Source organism: Mugil cephalus, chromosome 9 (genome assembly GCF_022458985.1).
Source record: "Mugil cephalus isolate CIBA_MC_2020 chromosome 9, CIBA_Mcephalus_1.1, whole genome shotgun sequence".
NCBI lineage: Eukaryota > Metazoa > Chordata > Actinopteri > Mugiliformes > Mugilidae > Mugil > Mugil cephalus.
Window position 1 is genome coordinate 25,806,156 of NC_061778.1, and position 17,733 is coordinate 25,823,888.

The window sequence follows — 17,733 nt, forward strand, 5'->3', positions numbered from 1 at the left end:
TTTCATTTGCACAGACACACATAAAAAGTGTAGGTGTGCACACTGTGGCATGTCTGAAATTTGATCAGCCATTCTCATGCTAGGAAATGACCTCCCACAGATCAATATCACGGACCTTATTACTGAAACCCACTCAATTACCTGTGCACTGAGAGAAGAAGAACGCTACACTGGGCGCATGGTCAGACGTCAGTGGAAACGTTGATTCATAATTCATCGCCACCTTTCAAATCGGCGATCAATTAAGACCACAGTGAATGGGGGCAACTCTAATGACTGCTGCTCCCTTTAGTGACTTTAGTGTAGAATGAGGTCCCCACAACTGGCAATGAGTGAATAATGACTTGTCTGGAAGAGGCATTAGTGGCAAAGATTTCCACAGTTTAAAAATGTATGAAGAAATGCGAACGCTATGAATGGAGCACGACCTGCGTAAATAGTCAGATCAATGCTCGCTCAGTGAGGGGGCTAATTTTAGCCTGGCCTTACCACCAGTCACCACAAACAGGGTTTATCAGTATCATTTATTAAAATCTTTGACAGAGTGCACATCTCGGTTACAGGAAAGAAAGCCTTTGTGGCAGCTCAGGAGGCATGAATCACCTGGCGAGTCCAAGGATAACACAGACGGATAAACTCTGAGTGGGAATATTAATCTTAGGGAAACATCTGTCCATAGAGAGGGAGAAAGACGCTGCTGCGGACTCATTCTCTCTCTTTCTGTCCCCCTCCTCACTGTTTCATCAGACATCCAGCCTGTTTCTATTTGTTCATGCTCTTTCTTGTGTTACATTCCCATCTGATAAAGATGGCAGTGTAAAGGAATGTAAGGAAAACTGTGGAGACTCTATTATACTAGGAAAAGACAGCAAAACAGGTCGATATCAGTCATCAACCACCATTCCTATGTAAGTTATGTACGGACACAAAGGTTAAGACCTGTGTGTCCAAAACCAAGTGCACTAAGCAGAGGAGGAAATAGCTCAAATGAAAAGGCCACATCAGACCTGATGTCAGGCCAAAATTCTGAATATCATTAATTTGTCTGTTTTTTTCTTTTTTCTCTCAGATTTATATCCTTCAAAGGGATATAAAGGGTTTGTACTTATATATGGTTCTACCTTTCAACACTTTGACATGTGATCCATGTGCCAGGGATTAAATCACTAATCCTCTGGGTTGTGGATGACCCACTCTACTTACTGAGCCACTGTAGGATGGGAGGTAGAGCTCTCAGCCATAAAGCTCCTCTCCTGTGGACAGACCTTCACTTTGTGAGGCAAAGACCCGCTCCACTTTTGAGGTTAAAACTTGAAACTTTACTCTGGTAAAAGTTGTAGTTAGGGCTGGTTTATGTGACCGTGAACCATTCCTTAGTTATGCTGCTATAGGTCTAGGCTGCTGGGGGCCTTACCATGATGCACTAAGCATCTCTTCCCTAGTCTCTCTCCATCTCTCCTTCCCCTCACCTTTCTGTGACTTTACCTGGGGCTGCATGTTTATGATGTACAGAGCTGAATATTTCTCATCTGTGGTCCTGGCCCCACCAACCTACCCTGGGCTCATTGCTTACATTATTCCATTCGTATCTAAATGTCATGCATGTCATGATTTGCTTAGGATACCACAAATATTTTGCATATTACTCCAGACAATGCACCTGTAAAGAAGTCATATTGACACAGATTTATGTCATGTATCCTGTATTTTGGAGGGAATGCTATGACCGCATGGATTATGGTTACTATGTCCATGTGGCCATAACATTTTATCCCAAATTATTTAGCAGTACACGGTGCACAGTTTAAGTGTACATATAACTAAATGCATAAAGACACTGCTGGACATGTGGATTTCTAATGCACAATACATCCAATTAATGTACACCTAAATAAGACCCTGGATTTACAAATAGAACAGTCTAGAGACTGTATAGGGATGAAAGCACATCACCTTGGCCACTATTAGTAGCAGTATTACTAAAGATTTAAGTCAACAAAGCATACCATTCAATATTTACAGTATAACTATTTACAGTACTAACTAAATGTAGTAATAGGACATCACACAGCTACTGCAATCTACTGAAGCAGTTTTAGTCATTCTTTATCATGGCAGTGACAAAACCCTGGCAGTGAAAGAGCCCGTGTTTGCTGAAGAACTACTTTAACTGAGTGACTGATGCTTTTCTATCAGCAGAGTGTGTGCTCAGCCCGGTGGAAAGACTGCAAATGTTGAATGAAAATACAGCACACGCTGACGTTTAGATAGGAAGGCCCTCCTACACCTCTCCTCTGCTCTACTTGGTTCCCTCTCTCCTTGCTGGAGGCGGCTGAGTGCTCCTAATCAGCAATCATTTGAAAGGTCACGAATCAGATGCCTGTGGGAGAGGCTGCACACTGTAAGCTAACAGTTTGTCTCAGTCAACTGGTGCATGGAGCTTCCTCACATGTAGTTTAACTAAATTGGCTGGAGACTCCCTTCACTGTATGGCTCCTTTTATCCCTGTGACTTTATTGTGACCAATTTTGAAGGAATGAGAGAAAAAGGGCAAATATTTTCATTTTCTCTTCACAGCGGGTCTTCACCTCTGAAGTATTATTCAAGACCTTTTTGTGACCCTTTGTCATGTAGGAAAAGCACAAACAAATAAATAAAATCACTGATGGCTGAATTCCATTTAACTGCTTTAATTTCATGGTCCTGGTATGGTCGTGCTGTCTCTCCATCATAGAGAAGGTTGAATAGTGCAGGCAGTAGTGAATAATATTAATTATGTTGTTTATGTTGCTACTGACAAGCAAAAATGTCAAACGGACCTTTGTTTTAGTTCTGAATGTGCAGCAACCTCCGGGGCTTAAAACTGAAGGCAACAAGAAAGTACCGGACCTCAATGTAAAGTGCTCAACTTCACAGAAGGAAAAAACAAAACAAAACAAAACAAAAAAAAAAGTTTACAGCAGTGTACAAAAATCAGGCCGTTATAGCCCCTGATTCATAACGACTGTACACAGGTGAATTTTTATGTAACTTAAACAGCTGCAGCTCAGTTTTAACCAGAACAAAGAGATCAGAGCATATCACCCCAGTTTTCATTTTTACATTGGCTCCCAGTCGGCTACAGAATAGATTTTAAAGTTCTGCTACTGGTTTACAAATCACTGGATGATTTAGGTCCAGAATACATGAATGACATGTTAACAGAGCATAAACCCAGTAGAGCTCTGAGATCTACTGGCTCAGGTCAGATAGTGGAGCACAGAGTTGAAACCAGATACAGTGAAGCAGCATTTAGCTGTTATAATACACACAACTGGAACAAACTACCAGCAGAACTCAAATCAGCCCCAACTATGAGCACCTTTAAATCCAGGTTAAAAACATGTCTTTTCATGTGCTTATGGCTGAACTGTTTTAAATCATTTTAAATCATAATCTTGGATCTGTACTATAAGTCCTTTAAAGTGTTTTAATGTATGTATGTGTGTATAGGTATGTGTATGTATGTATATATATTTTTTCATTTCTTGTACTTTTTTCCTTTTCTCTGTTAATTTTTTATGTTTTATGCTGCTATTTTTAAATGCTTTGTCTTTATGTAAAGCACATTGAGTTGTCTGTTAGTATGAAATGCGCTATATAAATCCAAATGTCTTGCCTTGCCTTAAAGTCATGCATAATCAAAACCTTGGCTTCTTTGAGAGATGTGGCTGAATTAGCAGGATGCCAGAATGAGCCAAACAGTACCAAGATACCAGCACCCAGGAATCACACAGGAAGCCTATCTTGTTCTTCTTCTTTTTATACGCTTCTTTATACGCTTCTTCTTTTTATACGCTTTTTTACACTGCTTATCTTTTAGCATTTTTTTTTGTATATTTTGTATATTCTTTCAAATTTGATATTGTCTTTTATTGTTTTTATTTGTATACATTCTTGCTTAATTCTGCACTACTGTAAGAAGGAAATTTCCCATACATGGGATAAATAAACAATGTCACATGTCACATCTTCTGTCTTATTATTTATCTACCTATCTAAAGACAGTTGTTCTGTATAGTGTTCATGAACGAAAACGATGATGAAAAATATTCAGCAACGAGCATTTTTTCTGTGATTGAGAGCTAAAGCTAAAGTCTGATGATTAAATGATAGAATCTGTGGTAACGTGACGAGACAGGACTAAAATGTTATTTGATATGATAAGATGTAATTTGAGTAACTGGCATTCAAAAAACATGATTTCTTTATATTTATTTATTTATGATTTATAGATATTTATTTACGTGGTCAGCCATTGTATAGCTTCTGAACATCTATTGCACTTTAAAGGCAGGGTACGTTTACACACTGCAATATGTAGCTGCAGTTCCACTCCCTCCTCTACCCCACCAATGTGCTTAAACCCAGGCTCTTTTTCAGCGTGAAAACAGGTCAAATCAGTCGTCTGGACATTTTGCTCGTTGATCAGGCTGGTACAGAGTGTGCCTGACTTCAGCACTAACATCTCCAGTCAGTGTAAGGAAAATGCATAAAATGCATCAGGATGGAGAAGTCCGCCATTGAGCCTTCACAATGGGACATGTAAACCTGTAAATACAGCCAGGAGGAGGCACAGAAGTCAACTGTTCTCTCATAACACTTACAATATGCTAATTGGCTATTATCAAATTTGAACAAATGAATGCCAAAAATAAATTGCATCCCCTACCTTTATTTGAGGTTTGAAAAAATAAATGTTGTTTTTTGCACAACAGTCAAAGCGAATCAAAGACAGCACAGCTGTCCGACAGTCAGTTCTGGAGAGGGATATATAGAATTGCATCCAAGTGTTCAGTGTTGTGTGGTAACTGGATTCAAATGTTTGCTACATACAGTATGTAAGCTCAAAATGGTGTAAAGTAAGAATTATAAATTAATATTGTGTCTAAAGATGACATATAAAGTCAGTGTTATACAGTGTGACTAAATGTAATAATTAAAAGTGCAAACATGCAATGACTTTCGTTGACTAAAACTAGACTATAAAGTATAAAAGTTATAAATGAATAAAATACAAATAAGACTGATTTTCATTTTCATCTCAAGACTAAGACTAAATCAGTAATGGCTGTCAAAATTAACTTCAGATCTCCAAACTGTATTTTCATTGCCAGCGCATTAGAAACCCATCCCAAAAGAAGCTGAATAAAATAAATAAAAGAAAAGATTCATCATGCATTCTCACCATTTGCCCACAAACAGCATTCAGCTTGGTGTCCATGCCAAGCTACTATTATTCACTATTGTTCTATACTGTATATCTGAAGGTGCTAAAATATGAAACATAAGCTTCACACATTACAGCCTACAGACCTGTAACCTTTTGGAGTAGTAGTAGGAGTAGCTGTAAAATACACTTATAATATAGACTGATATCATTCTCATTCTTGTTTTAAATATTGCATCCACATGCTTCTCAGGTGGGCTAATTTCCTGAGCTGAGAAAACTCTTTCTTAATTAATTCCAAATACAAGTTTGTTAATCATAAATATGTCATGTAATTTGTGTACCAAAGTGTTCAAGAATGCTGTTTGACCTGAAGGGTTTCAGGTAAATCCTCCCCAATTGGAAACACATCACATGTCTGCACAATTACATCTCAAGGCAGTTGGAAGCAGCTAGTCCATGCTCGCTTATTAGAATGTTGTATTGTTGTCTATTTGTGCAAAATGTGTAAAAATATACCTGCACTTATTTATTTATTTTTATTTTTTCACTAGGGTTATGCGTGATCATTTCTTGGCTGGAGGGGTGACTTTTCTGCCCCCTGCTAGTTGCTTGGCAACCCCATAGATGAGAAGAGTCAGCAACGACAAACAAACAAAAAAAAGTTAATTAGAGCTTTAGAGGAGGAGACATGTTTTGTTTTAAATTAAAAACAATTAAACAACAAATAATTAAAAAATAGAGCCATACTGTCTACCCTCGCTTTCAGTCTGTAGCTGTATCTTCATATTTATATACTGTATGCTTCATACAGATGTAAGAGTGGCATCAATGTTCTCAACTGTTTATCACATTATTTGCAAGTTTGATCACCTTGAAACCTCTGGACTCAAACTTTTTTTATTGAGGTTTTTCAGCAAAGACATGGTCGTACACCAGTATGCTAAACAATTTATAATTATAACCATACCCAAAATCCTGCTCAACACGGGTCTGAAGCAAACAAATACTTTATTTGAAAAGTAAGCCATTATTGCAGGGCATACGTGTAGCGATAGGAGGAGTTTTCTTCTGAATCCAGAGACAAGCCAGGGGAGTTCCCAAATGTCAGGAAGGGGTGCCACATATCTTGTGATGTTTTACTGAGTGAAAACCTGAGTTTTTTAAGTTTCAAGTTATAGAGGACTTCTTTAACCCAGCGGTCATACGATAGGGGTAAGGTGTGTCTCCAATCAGCCAGAACCAGCCATTGAGCTTCACTGCAGCAGAGACGTTAATATCAGGAGGGGTGCCGAAAATGGCTGATATCGGATTAGGAGGTAGACTGTCCTGAAGCCCAATTCAGGCCACAAGCGGAACATGTGTGTATGAAACAAAACGGGAGTTCAGCAGATTCAATTTTGACAAGAGTTCTGCATAAGATGAGAAAACACCATCTGTTAGCAGTTCTGCACTACCACTGACACCATTACTTGGCCAGGTTTTTTAATGTCGGGTCTGTGTTTTAAAGGTTTGAAGGCATGGTATTTAACCAGTGTGGTCAGAATGGAAGGGCCAAGGTTCTTCTTATGCTGTCTCCATATTTTCAGTGAGGTGGACAATATTGGGTTAGCACCCACAGGAAGTACAGGGAGGAGAAGTTGGGAACATACAGCAGAGCGCAAGGGAAAGTGCAAAACTTCTTCTTTTTCACAATACATTTTTTTCACTTCTCTATACTTAGTATCTCGAAACCTGTCAGGTCCAGCCTGTGTTCAGAGAGCTGTTGAGACAGATTGCTGAAGACTCAGGCATCTTACAACCACAATGTTGAGCATCCATCTGATCCCTACAACCACAGAGCATCTGCTGAAGCATTCTAGTCTCTGTGTTGTTGTTGTGTGGTTTCCACACGGCATGTTTATGCAATGTGTGTTCTTATCCATTTTGCCTTGATTCATTTGATTCGTGATTGAAAGCATCTACCCAGTGTGTGAGTACTGGCTGCTTTCTGAGTCAACCGCCTTGTTGAATTACCAGCAGGAAGAAACATACTGATAGACTTCACCAGAAACAAAAACTCACCACTCCAGAACTTGTGTCTCATGGCCTCAGTCACCTCATGTTGACCAAACTTCACCAGCGGCCTATGAGTTATCAGTATGAAAAGAGACCCTCTGTGCCTCTAATGACTTTCAGTCCCACCTCTCATTATTCCTGCTTCTCCATGTGGAAAACCTGACCTGGCTGACAGCTCAGTCTTTCATACTGTCTGTTGAGATGGCATGGGTCCATCTATGTATCTGACCCTGCACAAACACTATAGATCAGTGTTGACGATTTCACTCTTCTCAAGCACCAGAGGAGCACAAACCAGGCAAATCTGGAATACCCCTAAAAATGGGCCTCCTCAATGTCTGCTTTTACAATGACAACCATAAAGTCTCCCGTAAAAGCACTATGTACTGTACCTCTGCTGTCGCCACAACCCTCAATGGAGCCCTCTGAAGCTCACTTATGTATGAAAGGACCCCACTTAAACTGAGCTAAGAGTACAGCTTTAAAATTCTGATTTTGAAGCCACACACTTAACCTTCACAGATATTGTTCTCTCTAACCTTGCACGTACTACATGATTTAAAAATAAAACCTGTGCACCTTGAATGCCCCACTAAAATAATACCACAGTGAAAGTGATGCAAACAAAAGGGATGCCGTGGTACAACAACTTGATGTAAATCTACTGGTCCCCACTCCAGTTCAGTATGTAGTGGTCAGCACCTGCAAGATGTCTTGCCAAGCATCAGTCAAAATAAAAGAATAAGAATGAAATAACTTTGTTTAAAATACAGGTACAGAAACATAGGTTGACAAAAATACTGCTTTTTTTCTCTGTACAGGTCCTTTGCCATCAGAACAGATCATAACCTCCAGATTCTCAACTTCACGATGGTGACCACTGCTTCAAACAGGTGCCAAAACTGGCACTTGGTTACAGTGGATGAGAGAGGATTGTGAAATGGTGGAAATAGGGCACTTGCCACAGTCACTCCACTGACCTAGCAACACAACTGGTGACAGCAAATCTAATGCAGTCTCGACATTGTCCATGAAAAGGTTGCAGATTTTTACCCAGCAACCCAGTGTTTTATAGCTTTATTGCAGACAAACAAATCCCGGTCAGTGCATCTAATCTGCTGCTCCACTTTCCAAACAGTTTTCTTGACCCTGGTAGCAAACTGAGAGGTGTGATGTTGGCTCAACACTCATAACTGAGCCTTTCTCACCTCCCAGCACTGGCTTGAAAAGTCAAAGTCACTTCTTATGCCCTTCTGCTGAAAATCAATGTTTTCTTTTTCCTGCACAGAAGAAAACATTTTGCAGCAGAGTGTAGAAATGAAAACCACAACGCAGTCTGTAAAACTGAGAGCTAAAAGAAAATTGCCTCCTACCCACAGAGAGTGCTGCTCACATCCTTTTGTTTGACTCAACACAGCTGTAGCGCTTCGTGTAATAGCTGTAGCTTCATGCACAGAATGGGCCTGTTCTATTTATTTTGTTATTGACATAGATCGTTTATGTGGATTAGAATGGACATACTGGGGATAAGGAGAAGCTAAAACCTGTAAAATAAGGGAGGACAGCATCCCTGGAAGGCACAGGGCCATGAGCATTGTCCCACTAAACGGTGAACTTATTTATGCATGAACAGAGAGCAGCTGATAAAGACAGGACAAAAAAAGAGAGAAAAACATTGCTGATTTACACCTGCTGCTAGAAGTCCCACCCTCTTTCTGATTAGTATACTTCAGACGAAGACCCCTGAGTAATGATTACATGCTTAGAGCACCAAACACCTGCACACTGTGCAAAAGCGCTGCTCGCCATACAGGCACAAAGAGCTCTTGATTTGAGACTATTTTATGTCTTCAATAAGGGAGAGCCAGAAACTGTCTTTAATACTGGTAATCATTTCCCCAAACAATTTGGACCTCGTAGATCCTGAAAACCAAGCTGGTGGGTCATGCCATATGGGCTCACAGCTGTGCGCTTTCTGTTCAGCTTGATGCGTAACCGTGTAGTTTGATATGAAGACTCTGTTCCAGATGCTTCACTCAGGATTTTAGTACGCATGCAATAGAAGACAACTAACTCTAGCATACATCTGGTTATACTATATGAGACACTGCTCAATACACACCACTGTTTAATGATTAGCATTTAAGCAGATGGGCTTATGATAGGTGCAGGACACTGTGTGGTTAGTCAGCAAATGCAATTATATTGTTTAAGTGTTTGAAGAATGGGGCTGCAACAATTACACATTACACAGGGTCAATGTTTGCTTCTGTGTTGTGAAGCGCAAACAGCAACCCGAAAAGTTAAGCCAGAAACTGTAGTTGCTCAAATGATTATTTGAACTTGACTACAAAGTGAGTCAATCCCCATTGACCTCCATCTTAAAATGCCTTTACAGCGGAAATAAACATGTACTCACATGTTGTGTAGATAACAAACAAAAACAAACACACAAATGGTTTTGGCTTCTATAGCTAATTTGCCCTTTTATGACAAAAAACAAATTTAGGGCCCAGCTGCTTTGACTTACAGATGGGTGCCTCCATGAGTTACTAGGTATTTGCTTTGGTGTTGTCCACGTGCATCAGCTCTACTCCTGCTGTATCTCCTTTGTCCATTTTGCTGGGAGATGGGCCAAAACAGTCACAGGCAAGATGGCGACAGCAAGAGCCGCCACACTGAGCTTCAAAACAACTCCTTAAGAATCCTATGGTTGACGTGATGAAGGTTTCATCAGTCATTACAGTCAATGGTCAATCACCTTAGACACAGAACAAAGAAAATTCTTGGACCAACTTAAAAAAATTACTTCAATTGGTAACATGCAACTTAATAAAGTTTATTCAACTTAAGTTAGATTAACACAATTGATTTGAGTCAGATACAGTTAATAATGTGAATGCTTTTACACTTAAAAGGTTTGAATATTTCAACTCAATTGTTTGCTTTACCCAAAAGTAAAATATTATTGCTCAACAACCTAATAGTATGGTTTCAGGACAGGTAGCGTTTATAGTCATCAGGCGAGAGGTGGGATACACACTGGACAGTTCAGTCCTAACAAAGAGATTTAGAATCAGTGGGCAGAAGCACCAGTCAGCCTATCAGACATGTCTTTGGAGGTGGGTAGAAATGCCACCCAGAAAGGCCTGAGCTGGATAATGTTCAGTATATTAATCTAATGAGGGACAAACTCCTTTAAACTAAATAAACTGATTTATTTACGATTTTCAGGACAAAAAAAAACAAAAAAAAAAAAAAAACAGCTACAGTAGAAAAAAGATATTTGGCCAAATGTCATTCTGAAAAAATCACAAAAAACATCACAACGTCAGATGCACAAAAATGAAACCTAAAGAAACTTAAGTTACACACTGCCATGACTAAAGCAGAGAACTGAGTGAGCCCAACTTTACAGCAAAAATGTTTATGACCTGTTACAATTCTCCTCTTTAGTTAGAGTCAGGGGCTGCAGATGGCCACAGCCAGAGGACCGCACTGAGCTTTAAACCACCTATACCCATTATGTTTTTGTTTTTTTACTGAAAGCTTCCTGCCACAGTTTTGCATTTCGAAAGGACGATTTCATTGTGGTATTTTGAAAACCTAACAGCGTGGGTAAGGGTTGGTGTCATGGTCCTGCTGTGATCACTAAAGCATAGAGTGAGCAGCACATTATCGAGGTTCAGTCACCCATCAGCATTTATACACGCCGAATTCAGACACAGCATTTAAGTGTAGATCACAGATGTTTTACGCAAAGACACAATCATGTAGTTACTGGGAAACATACACTTCTGGTGTCCTTTTGTGCAAATAAACACAGTCTGTTTCGTTCGAGAACTGCTCTGACTGAGGGTCCTGATTGAAGGAACTTGTGATGTCAAAAAAAAAAACATCATATTTGTGACTTAACAATTAAAAATGACCTGTAATATTGCAGATCTTCTTTCGTGCCGTTATCATTAAAACAGATTTTCTTAAGGGTTATTGCAGATACTCCACTGAGGGCAGCAACATATAATACTGCTCCCATCACTTTTCCACAGATGCATAAACCAGTGATAACAACTGAACCACATTCATGCACCTGTGCTGCGCATACACATCCAACTAAATCTAATCCCAGCGTACATTTTGACCTACAATTATCTTCTGCTCTACTTCAGTCAGCCCTAGGTGATTCAGGCTGAATAATCTCAGAGCATATGAAGCAGGTGTTTCTCATGCCCTTTACCGTTCATCACTTTTGTCCTACAGAGCGCTCACCTGAAGCTTGATCTCAACATCTGCATGGCGCTGCATTAATGCTGATGGATTTTTTTTAATCTTTTTCCCCGGGATGTATTCTTCCTCAATATGACCTCTTTAACTAAAATAGTATTTTAGTCTAACTGAAAGCAGGTCCACATGGATGAAAAAGCTAAAATGGCAAAAGCATTTCTCTTGAAAGTGAATACAAATCCGCAGCACAACCAACACTGCACTATTTGAGCCTCAGCTTTTGTCGATGTTAAGTTACCACCACCAACAACACATCCTGCTCCTCTACATCCTTCGAACGTTACATAAAACATACAATGCCCCCACTCTTTTCACCATCTGTCCCATTTATTTTTCTGTCTGACAAGGGGGTGGTGGCACCTGTTATGCAAGCCACGCTGCTGAGACATTGCTGCATTTGCTGATGATGAGGTGTATCTCAGAGGCCTGTGCTCTCTCAGCAGCCTGTTATCCATTAGTGCTTTATGACCAGCTCTCTGCCTCAGCGGTCCCAGTGCATGTACAAGTGCTTGCCTTTTCATTTTCCTCCCTCTCTGTCTCCCTAACTCTAGTCCCCTGAGAAACACTAGCTTAGGTCCTGATGATAAATTGTGGCAATTAAGTGTTGTAATCACCCCCAGCCTACTGGAGTCAGATGTTAATGGTGCAGCAAAAAGAAGTGTGCCCCCAGTGGAGAGGAGGTAAAATGCCATAGTCATGGCAAGAGGAACTTCATGGTGGAATTTAACATTGTAAACTGAATCCTCGTGTTTTCCTCATCGTATCTCCTGATGTGTACTGAGTGCTGGTCATACAAGCTGTATGAAATGATCGGATCAAGTGTTTACGTGGTTATTAGGCACTATTAATTTCCTATTGCACAGATTATTATAGTGATTGAGGTAGCTACTATTCAGATTATTAGTGGAATACTCCTGTCAATTTAAATGTCAGTCATATTCAAAGCAATGTTTGTGGAATTAAAGTCAAAGCTATTTAAAAAGCAAAACTAAACATTAAATTAATAAAACACTTAACACACAAAACGAAAAGGAATCCTTGTAAAAACCACTAGAGCAAAATTTTGTTTTGTTTTGTTTTGTTTGTCCAATTCACTTTATCTTTCATAAACTCTTTATTTATATATCCGAGCCTCATATGTGCAGAGAATACTAATCGTTGAGTAGAGTTGTAACATATAAGCATTAGAAATTAGAAAGTGTCTTACAGTTGAGTAAAGGTTCGCAGCACAGTGAACAGTGATGACAGCATCTTCAGTCTGGTTCCCCGCCCGTTCTCCAATTTTATCGATCCAGGCGCTTTAGCTGAAACACACAGTGATACTTGATAGATAAAAGACCTTACACAAACACACATACCCACAGTATATCAGTGTCAGAAGGTGGGAACAGATGGCTGCGTTTCTTTGATACCGCCTCTGTCCTGCAGCTTTCCTTTGCATCATCTGGCAGGTGTTTGGCTTTGGCATTGTGGATGTAAGCAATTTAAAGAACAGCAGTAAGTCTTCACCTGTTCCTCACACACTGTGCACACATGGGCAAAATGAGACATGACTAAAAACACTAGGGATGTGCGATACCACATTAGAAAGCCTGTATGTGGAGAGTCCACTGAAACAACGAAAAAGAGAGAAAGTATGGATTAAACATTCCAAATGCTTCAATGTAAAATGTAAAATGGATTGAGCCTATGTAGATTTCTTTGGCCCTATACAAGGTCAAGGTCAAGGTCCTGTTTATTTATAGAGCCCCTTATACACAACCAAGGTTGACCAAGGTGCTTTACATAAATGAATAGCAACAATAAAATCCAAAATACATACATGAATAACAAAAAAATCCAAAGGATAAAATCCCAACAGCCACTGCAAAAGATCGATCGCCTTTTGTTTTTAGCCTGTATTTAGGCACTTCCAGGTATGACTCATTTGAAGACCTCGGAGCTTTGGTTGGTTTGTGAACATGTATGAGTTCAGCTAAATACACTGAGGCCAATCAGTTTAAGATTTTAAAAACAAACATCTCATCTCATCTTCCATACCGCTTGATCCTTCACTAGGGTCGCGGGGGTTGCTGGAGTCTATCCCAGCTGGCATCGGGCGAGAGGCGGGATACACCCTGGACAGGTTGCCAGCCTATCGCAGGGCTAACACATAGACAAACAACCATTCGAGCACACACACTCACACCTAGGGTCAATTTAGAGTCACCAATTAGCCTAATGAGCATGTCTTTGGAGGTGGGAGGAAGCCGAAGTACCCGGAGAGAAACCATACGGACACAGGGAGAACATGAAAACTCCACCCAGAAAGGCCTGAGCTGGACTCGAATCCGGACCTTCTCGCTATTGTTATATAATATGATATAGTATGGTTGTATTTTCACCAACAGATTTTAAAATGACAATTGTTTTTCTTACTGTATATGTCAAGTCTAAAACCTGACAAATTTACAGCACACTGTGACACATTTCTCTTAAATATTAGATGCGTTTTTCTGCATTTTTCTTAATAACGATCCAAACTGTATTTATTAGCTGGATTCTTAAATAAATACATTCATCTGCATGGATTATTAAAGCATTCCAATATTTAATTTTATGTCCCATCTTTCACAAGCACTTCCAACACAGTTCTAAGTTAATACTCATTAGCTATGCGACTAATGGTCTATATATACCATCCATATGGTGTATTGTATGACATATGGCCTCTCACACTGGGCATGAAGTCACTTGGCTTGCTAGCTTGCACTGTAGTCTGACTTGTTTAAACATGCATTGTACCCTTACTCTTCATGAAAGATATGCTTTCATTGTAAATGATAAAAAATAGTTTCATCTAATTTTAAATGACAAGTGAGCGACATGTATGGGTGACTGATATACAGTTTGTCATAACAGAATCCATAGATTATGACGTGAATGTTCATCTTTGGCATTAATGATCACACTGAAATGCTTCAAATTCCAGACAAACAAGCCGTCCATCAGAATCCATGATGTCAGAGCAGACCCATCTGAACAATGAATATGAACACACACATCCTCATGCTGCTTACTTAAGCACCTTTAACCACTGTATCTTGCCATTTGTGCCCCGGAAGTATTCCTTAAACTATGTGGAACTATAGACAGGTGCAAAACTTCTCTTTGTTTGTAAACGTGATGTAGATTATGTAGTCATACAGCACAGTACTTGTCAGTGCTGTGATGAGGTCATGGAGAACTGTAATGAGGTTTCCACACAAATTAATGAAGTTATTGGGCATTTTAATGAGGTCAGAGCACACAGCAATGAAGTCATTAGGCTGGTGTTGACGCTTATGTCCATCACAAACACACATACACACACACACTCATTAATTGCTTCCTGTAGGACAATAAGGCTACATCCTCTTGATTGCTGAAAATAGATGCAAACTTAATTAATTACCATTAATGCATTTTATGCAACAACATAAATAAATTAATGAAAAACAAAGGCATGATTTGAACTAAGTCATCTTGGAAATGCAACAAATGAATAAAAGTGAGTGAAAATGCACTCTGTTGTTTTTATGTTTCCCTTTTGGAGCATCTACATTCAATTGATTATTGATACTTACTGTGCCAATCACCACATTATAACATATTGATCTATTTTTGGAAATCATAGAACTTTGGGTGCGGGCAAGCTAGTTGGTTCTCAGTCTGAGTATTATTTAAAAATAAGATCATGAAATTAAAATATGTTATGAATTGTTGATTAATATCTTTTTATAATGAGTTTGCGGTAATAGGGGTATAAGGTAGAGCGCAGACAGTGGACTCTGGCCAGTTTAATTAATCCAGAGATAACATGCAGATTAATTTTTCCTCAGAAGTCAACTGAAGGATTGTAGTTGGAGGGGCAAGATATTTCAAACATCCCAGTCCACAGGATCCCAGTTAGTTTATGGGAAACTCTTGGTCTGGGGGTTCTACTCCCAACTGGCCGTGCCCAGTAAACCTAGAAGCAGAGGCCCAGGATCCCAGGAGGCATCCTAAACCAATGCCCAAATGATCACAACTGACCCTTTATGATTCTCTCTCAGATTTCAAAGCAGTTCAACCAATCTGAGACTGAGTCCAACTTTTCTACGGAGACAATTCATTTTGGCTGCTTGTATCCACTAAGACATTCCTTTGGTCACTACCTAAAGTTCATGAACTTAAGCGAGGAACACAAATGAACTGGTAAATTGAACAGCTAAGTGCTAATTCTGCACCAATGCATTTGTCCAATAAAATCATGGTTAAGACCTCCATGAGTAGGTACATATAACTTTTAAGTTTAGGCATTAAATATCATAAACTAAACCCGAAGACTTTCGAAGGCCCAGCATTTCCAGGGTCAGGTAGTATCGCAACCTTAAAAACTGCAAATGACGCATAGACCTAGGGAAGAAAAAGAAATTAATAACTTCCCATTTTTGTCCTTCGGCATTGTGAGAGGCTAATCGTACCAAGGTTACAACAAGATGCTTTCGAGCTTTGAACACAGAAAACATACAAGCACATCTGTTTGTCCCCTCTCTGTTGGTTCATTGACGTCATTTTAACAGTCAGGACAGTAAGAGAACATCTATACAGACAAGACAATGAGTGCATAGCGAGGAAGGCACTGATTGGCGTCTTCGGCCAGCCTCTTCAAGCAGATCAACAGGACAGGAAAAAAACAACACATTTGAGTGATATGTGTGTACCTACAAATAATATGCCAGTCAACATCAATCACATAGCTAGGAATGTAATACTTTTTAAATCTACTTTTCTACCCACCTCTGCACCTCTGCAATCTTGACCGTTGACTAATAGAAAATAAGCCACTAAAACTGTTCTAACAGAGAAACACATGGAGGATGGTAATCCAGTATAGAGCTTTGATGTCTTACTGATCTGAAAGATTAAATCTGTGGCTTATTACCAGAAACTCTCAGCTGGACTTTGACTGCAACCTTTCTTCCTCCATTGATGGAAATGAAGGGCCAAGCTCAAAACAAGATCACAAAGGAGTAAGAGCTGTGGCACTGAGAGGGGCTTTCTTGTAAGAGGTATATAAGGTCCAATGGCAGAGGTTTATGGGTAATTCAGAGTGCTTCTTGTAAGCATGGAGATAAACATCAAGAGATGCTTTCTTGCTTTGATGGCTGCACTTTGATCAGAGCCAATTTCTACAAGCACTTAAAAGTTATGGGGATGAAGAGGCATGAAAATGTAAATTAAAAAGAACATTTTGATACCCATGGTTGGTTAAGTCAGACATGACTGGAAACCAATGTCAATAAAGAACTGAATAAACAAGTAAATACACAATATAGACAGAGAGTCTGAGAGAATACACTACAGGAGCACACAATCAGCAATCTGATCACATCTAATATGTACAAAGTGTTTCATTCATTCCTCCATCTCTCTTAGAAGGGGTCATTAGACAGAAAGGCTGTGGGGTCAGTGGGGCAACACACAAATAACACACCTGCCATTAAATAGGACTGACAGGTTGAGTTGTTGTGGGGTTATTCGGTGTAAGGGTTAAAACAAGAGCTGTTCATAACGTTGGACTGGAATCTGTTTTCCTCAGTCACTGAAAAATGGCTGCAGATATATCGAACATTGACCAAAACAAATGGACTAGTAGTACCGAACCATACATACATTTCACTTTGTGTATTACTAACAACACTTGTATGTGCTCCTGCTTCTCTTTGTTTTATCGTCTCTTTACATTGTTACTGTACCAATGATGCAATATCCTAACCTTAAAATAAATTTGAGGAATTTACATCCTAACATTTAATATTAGTTATTATTATTTATTATATTATAATTAATTTTACTATATTCAATCCTTTGCAGTTAGGACACATTCTCCTAGATTCATAAATTCACTCTCCATCTTTCCTCAGGAATTTTTGATCCAACTCATAAATTTCAGACTTCTGATATCATAGTATTCATGTAAGAAGTTCACTCAGAGGAGAAGAAATAAGTTTGGTATATTGTTACCGTTTGCTGAACATTAAAATATGTGTAGCACCTATTCATTTTACATTTTGAAAGTAGTCATTTCTCACTTTCAGAGCATTATTTTCCCCTAAATTGTCTTGAATGGGTCTCAGCTGGATCTCAACCAATCTTTCCAAGACCCACCACCACCCTAC

At 39.3% G+C, this 17,733-nt stretch overlaps 1 protein-coding gene across 3 annotated transcripts in view; it reads right to left on the reverse strand.

The window, feature by feature from the left end:
* The window catches only part of LOC125013580 (SPHK1 interactor, AKAP domain containing), a 116,349-nt gene that overhangs the window by 40,528 nt on the left and 58,088 nt on the right, over positions 1-17,733 (reverse strand). For all 3 annotated transcript variants that reach the window (XM_047594370.1, XM_047594372.1, XM_047594367.1), the window contains exon 2: positions 12,759-12,855. In XM_047594370.1, the coding sequence (XP_047450326.1) occupies positions 12,759-12,802 (44 nt within the window). In that variant the 5' untranslated portion in view covers positions 12,803-12,855. The remainder of the gene's footprint in view (positions 1-12,758; positions 12,856-17,733) is intronic.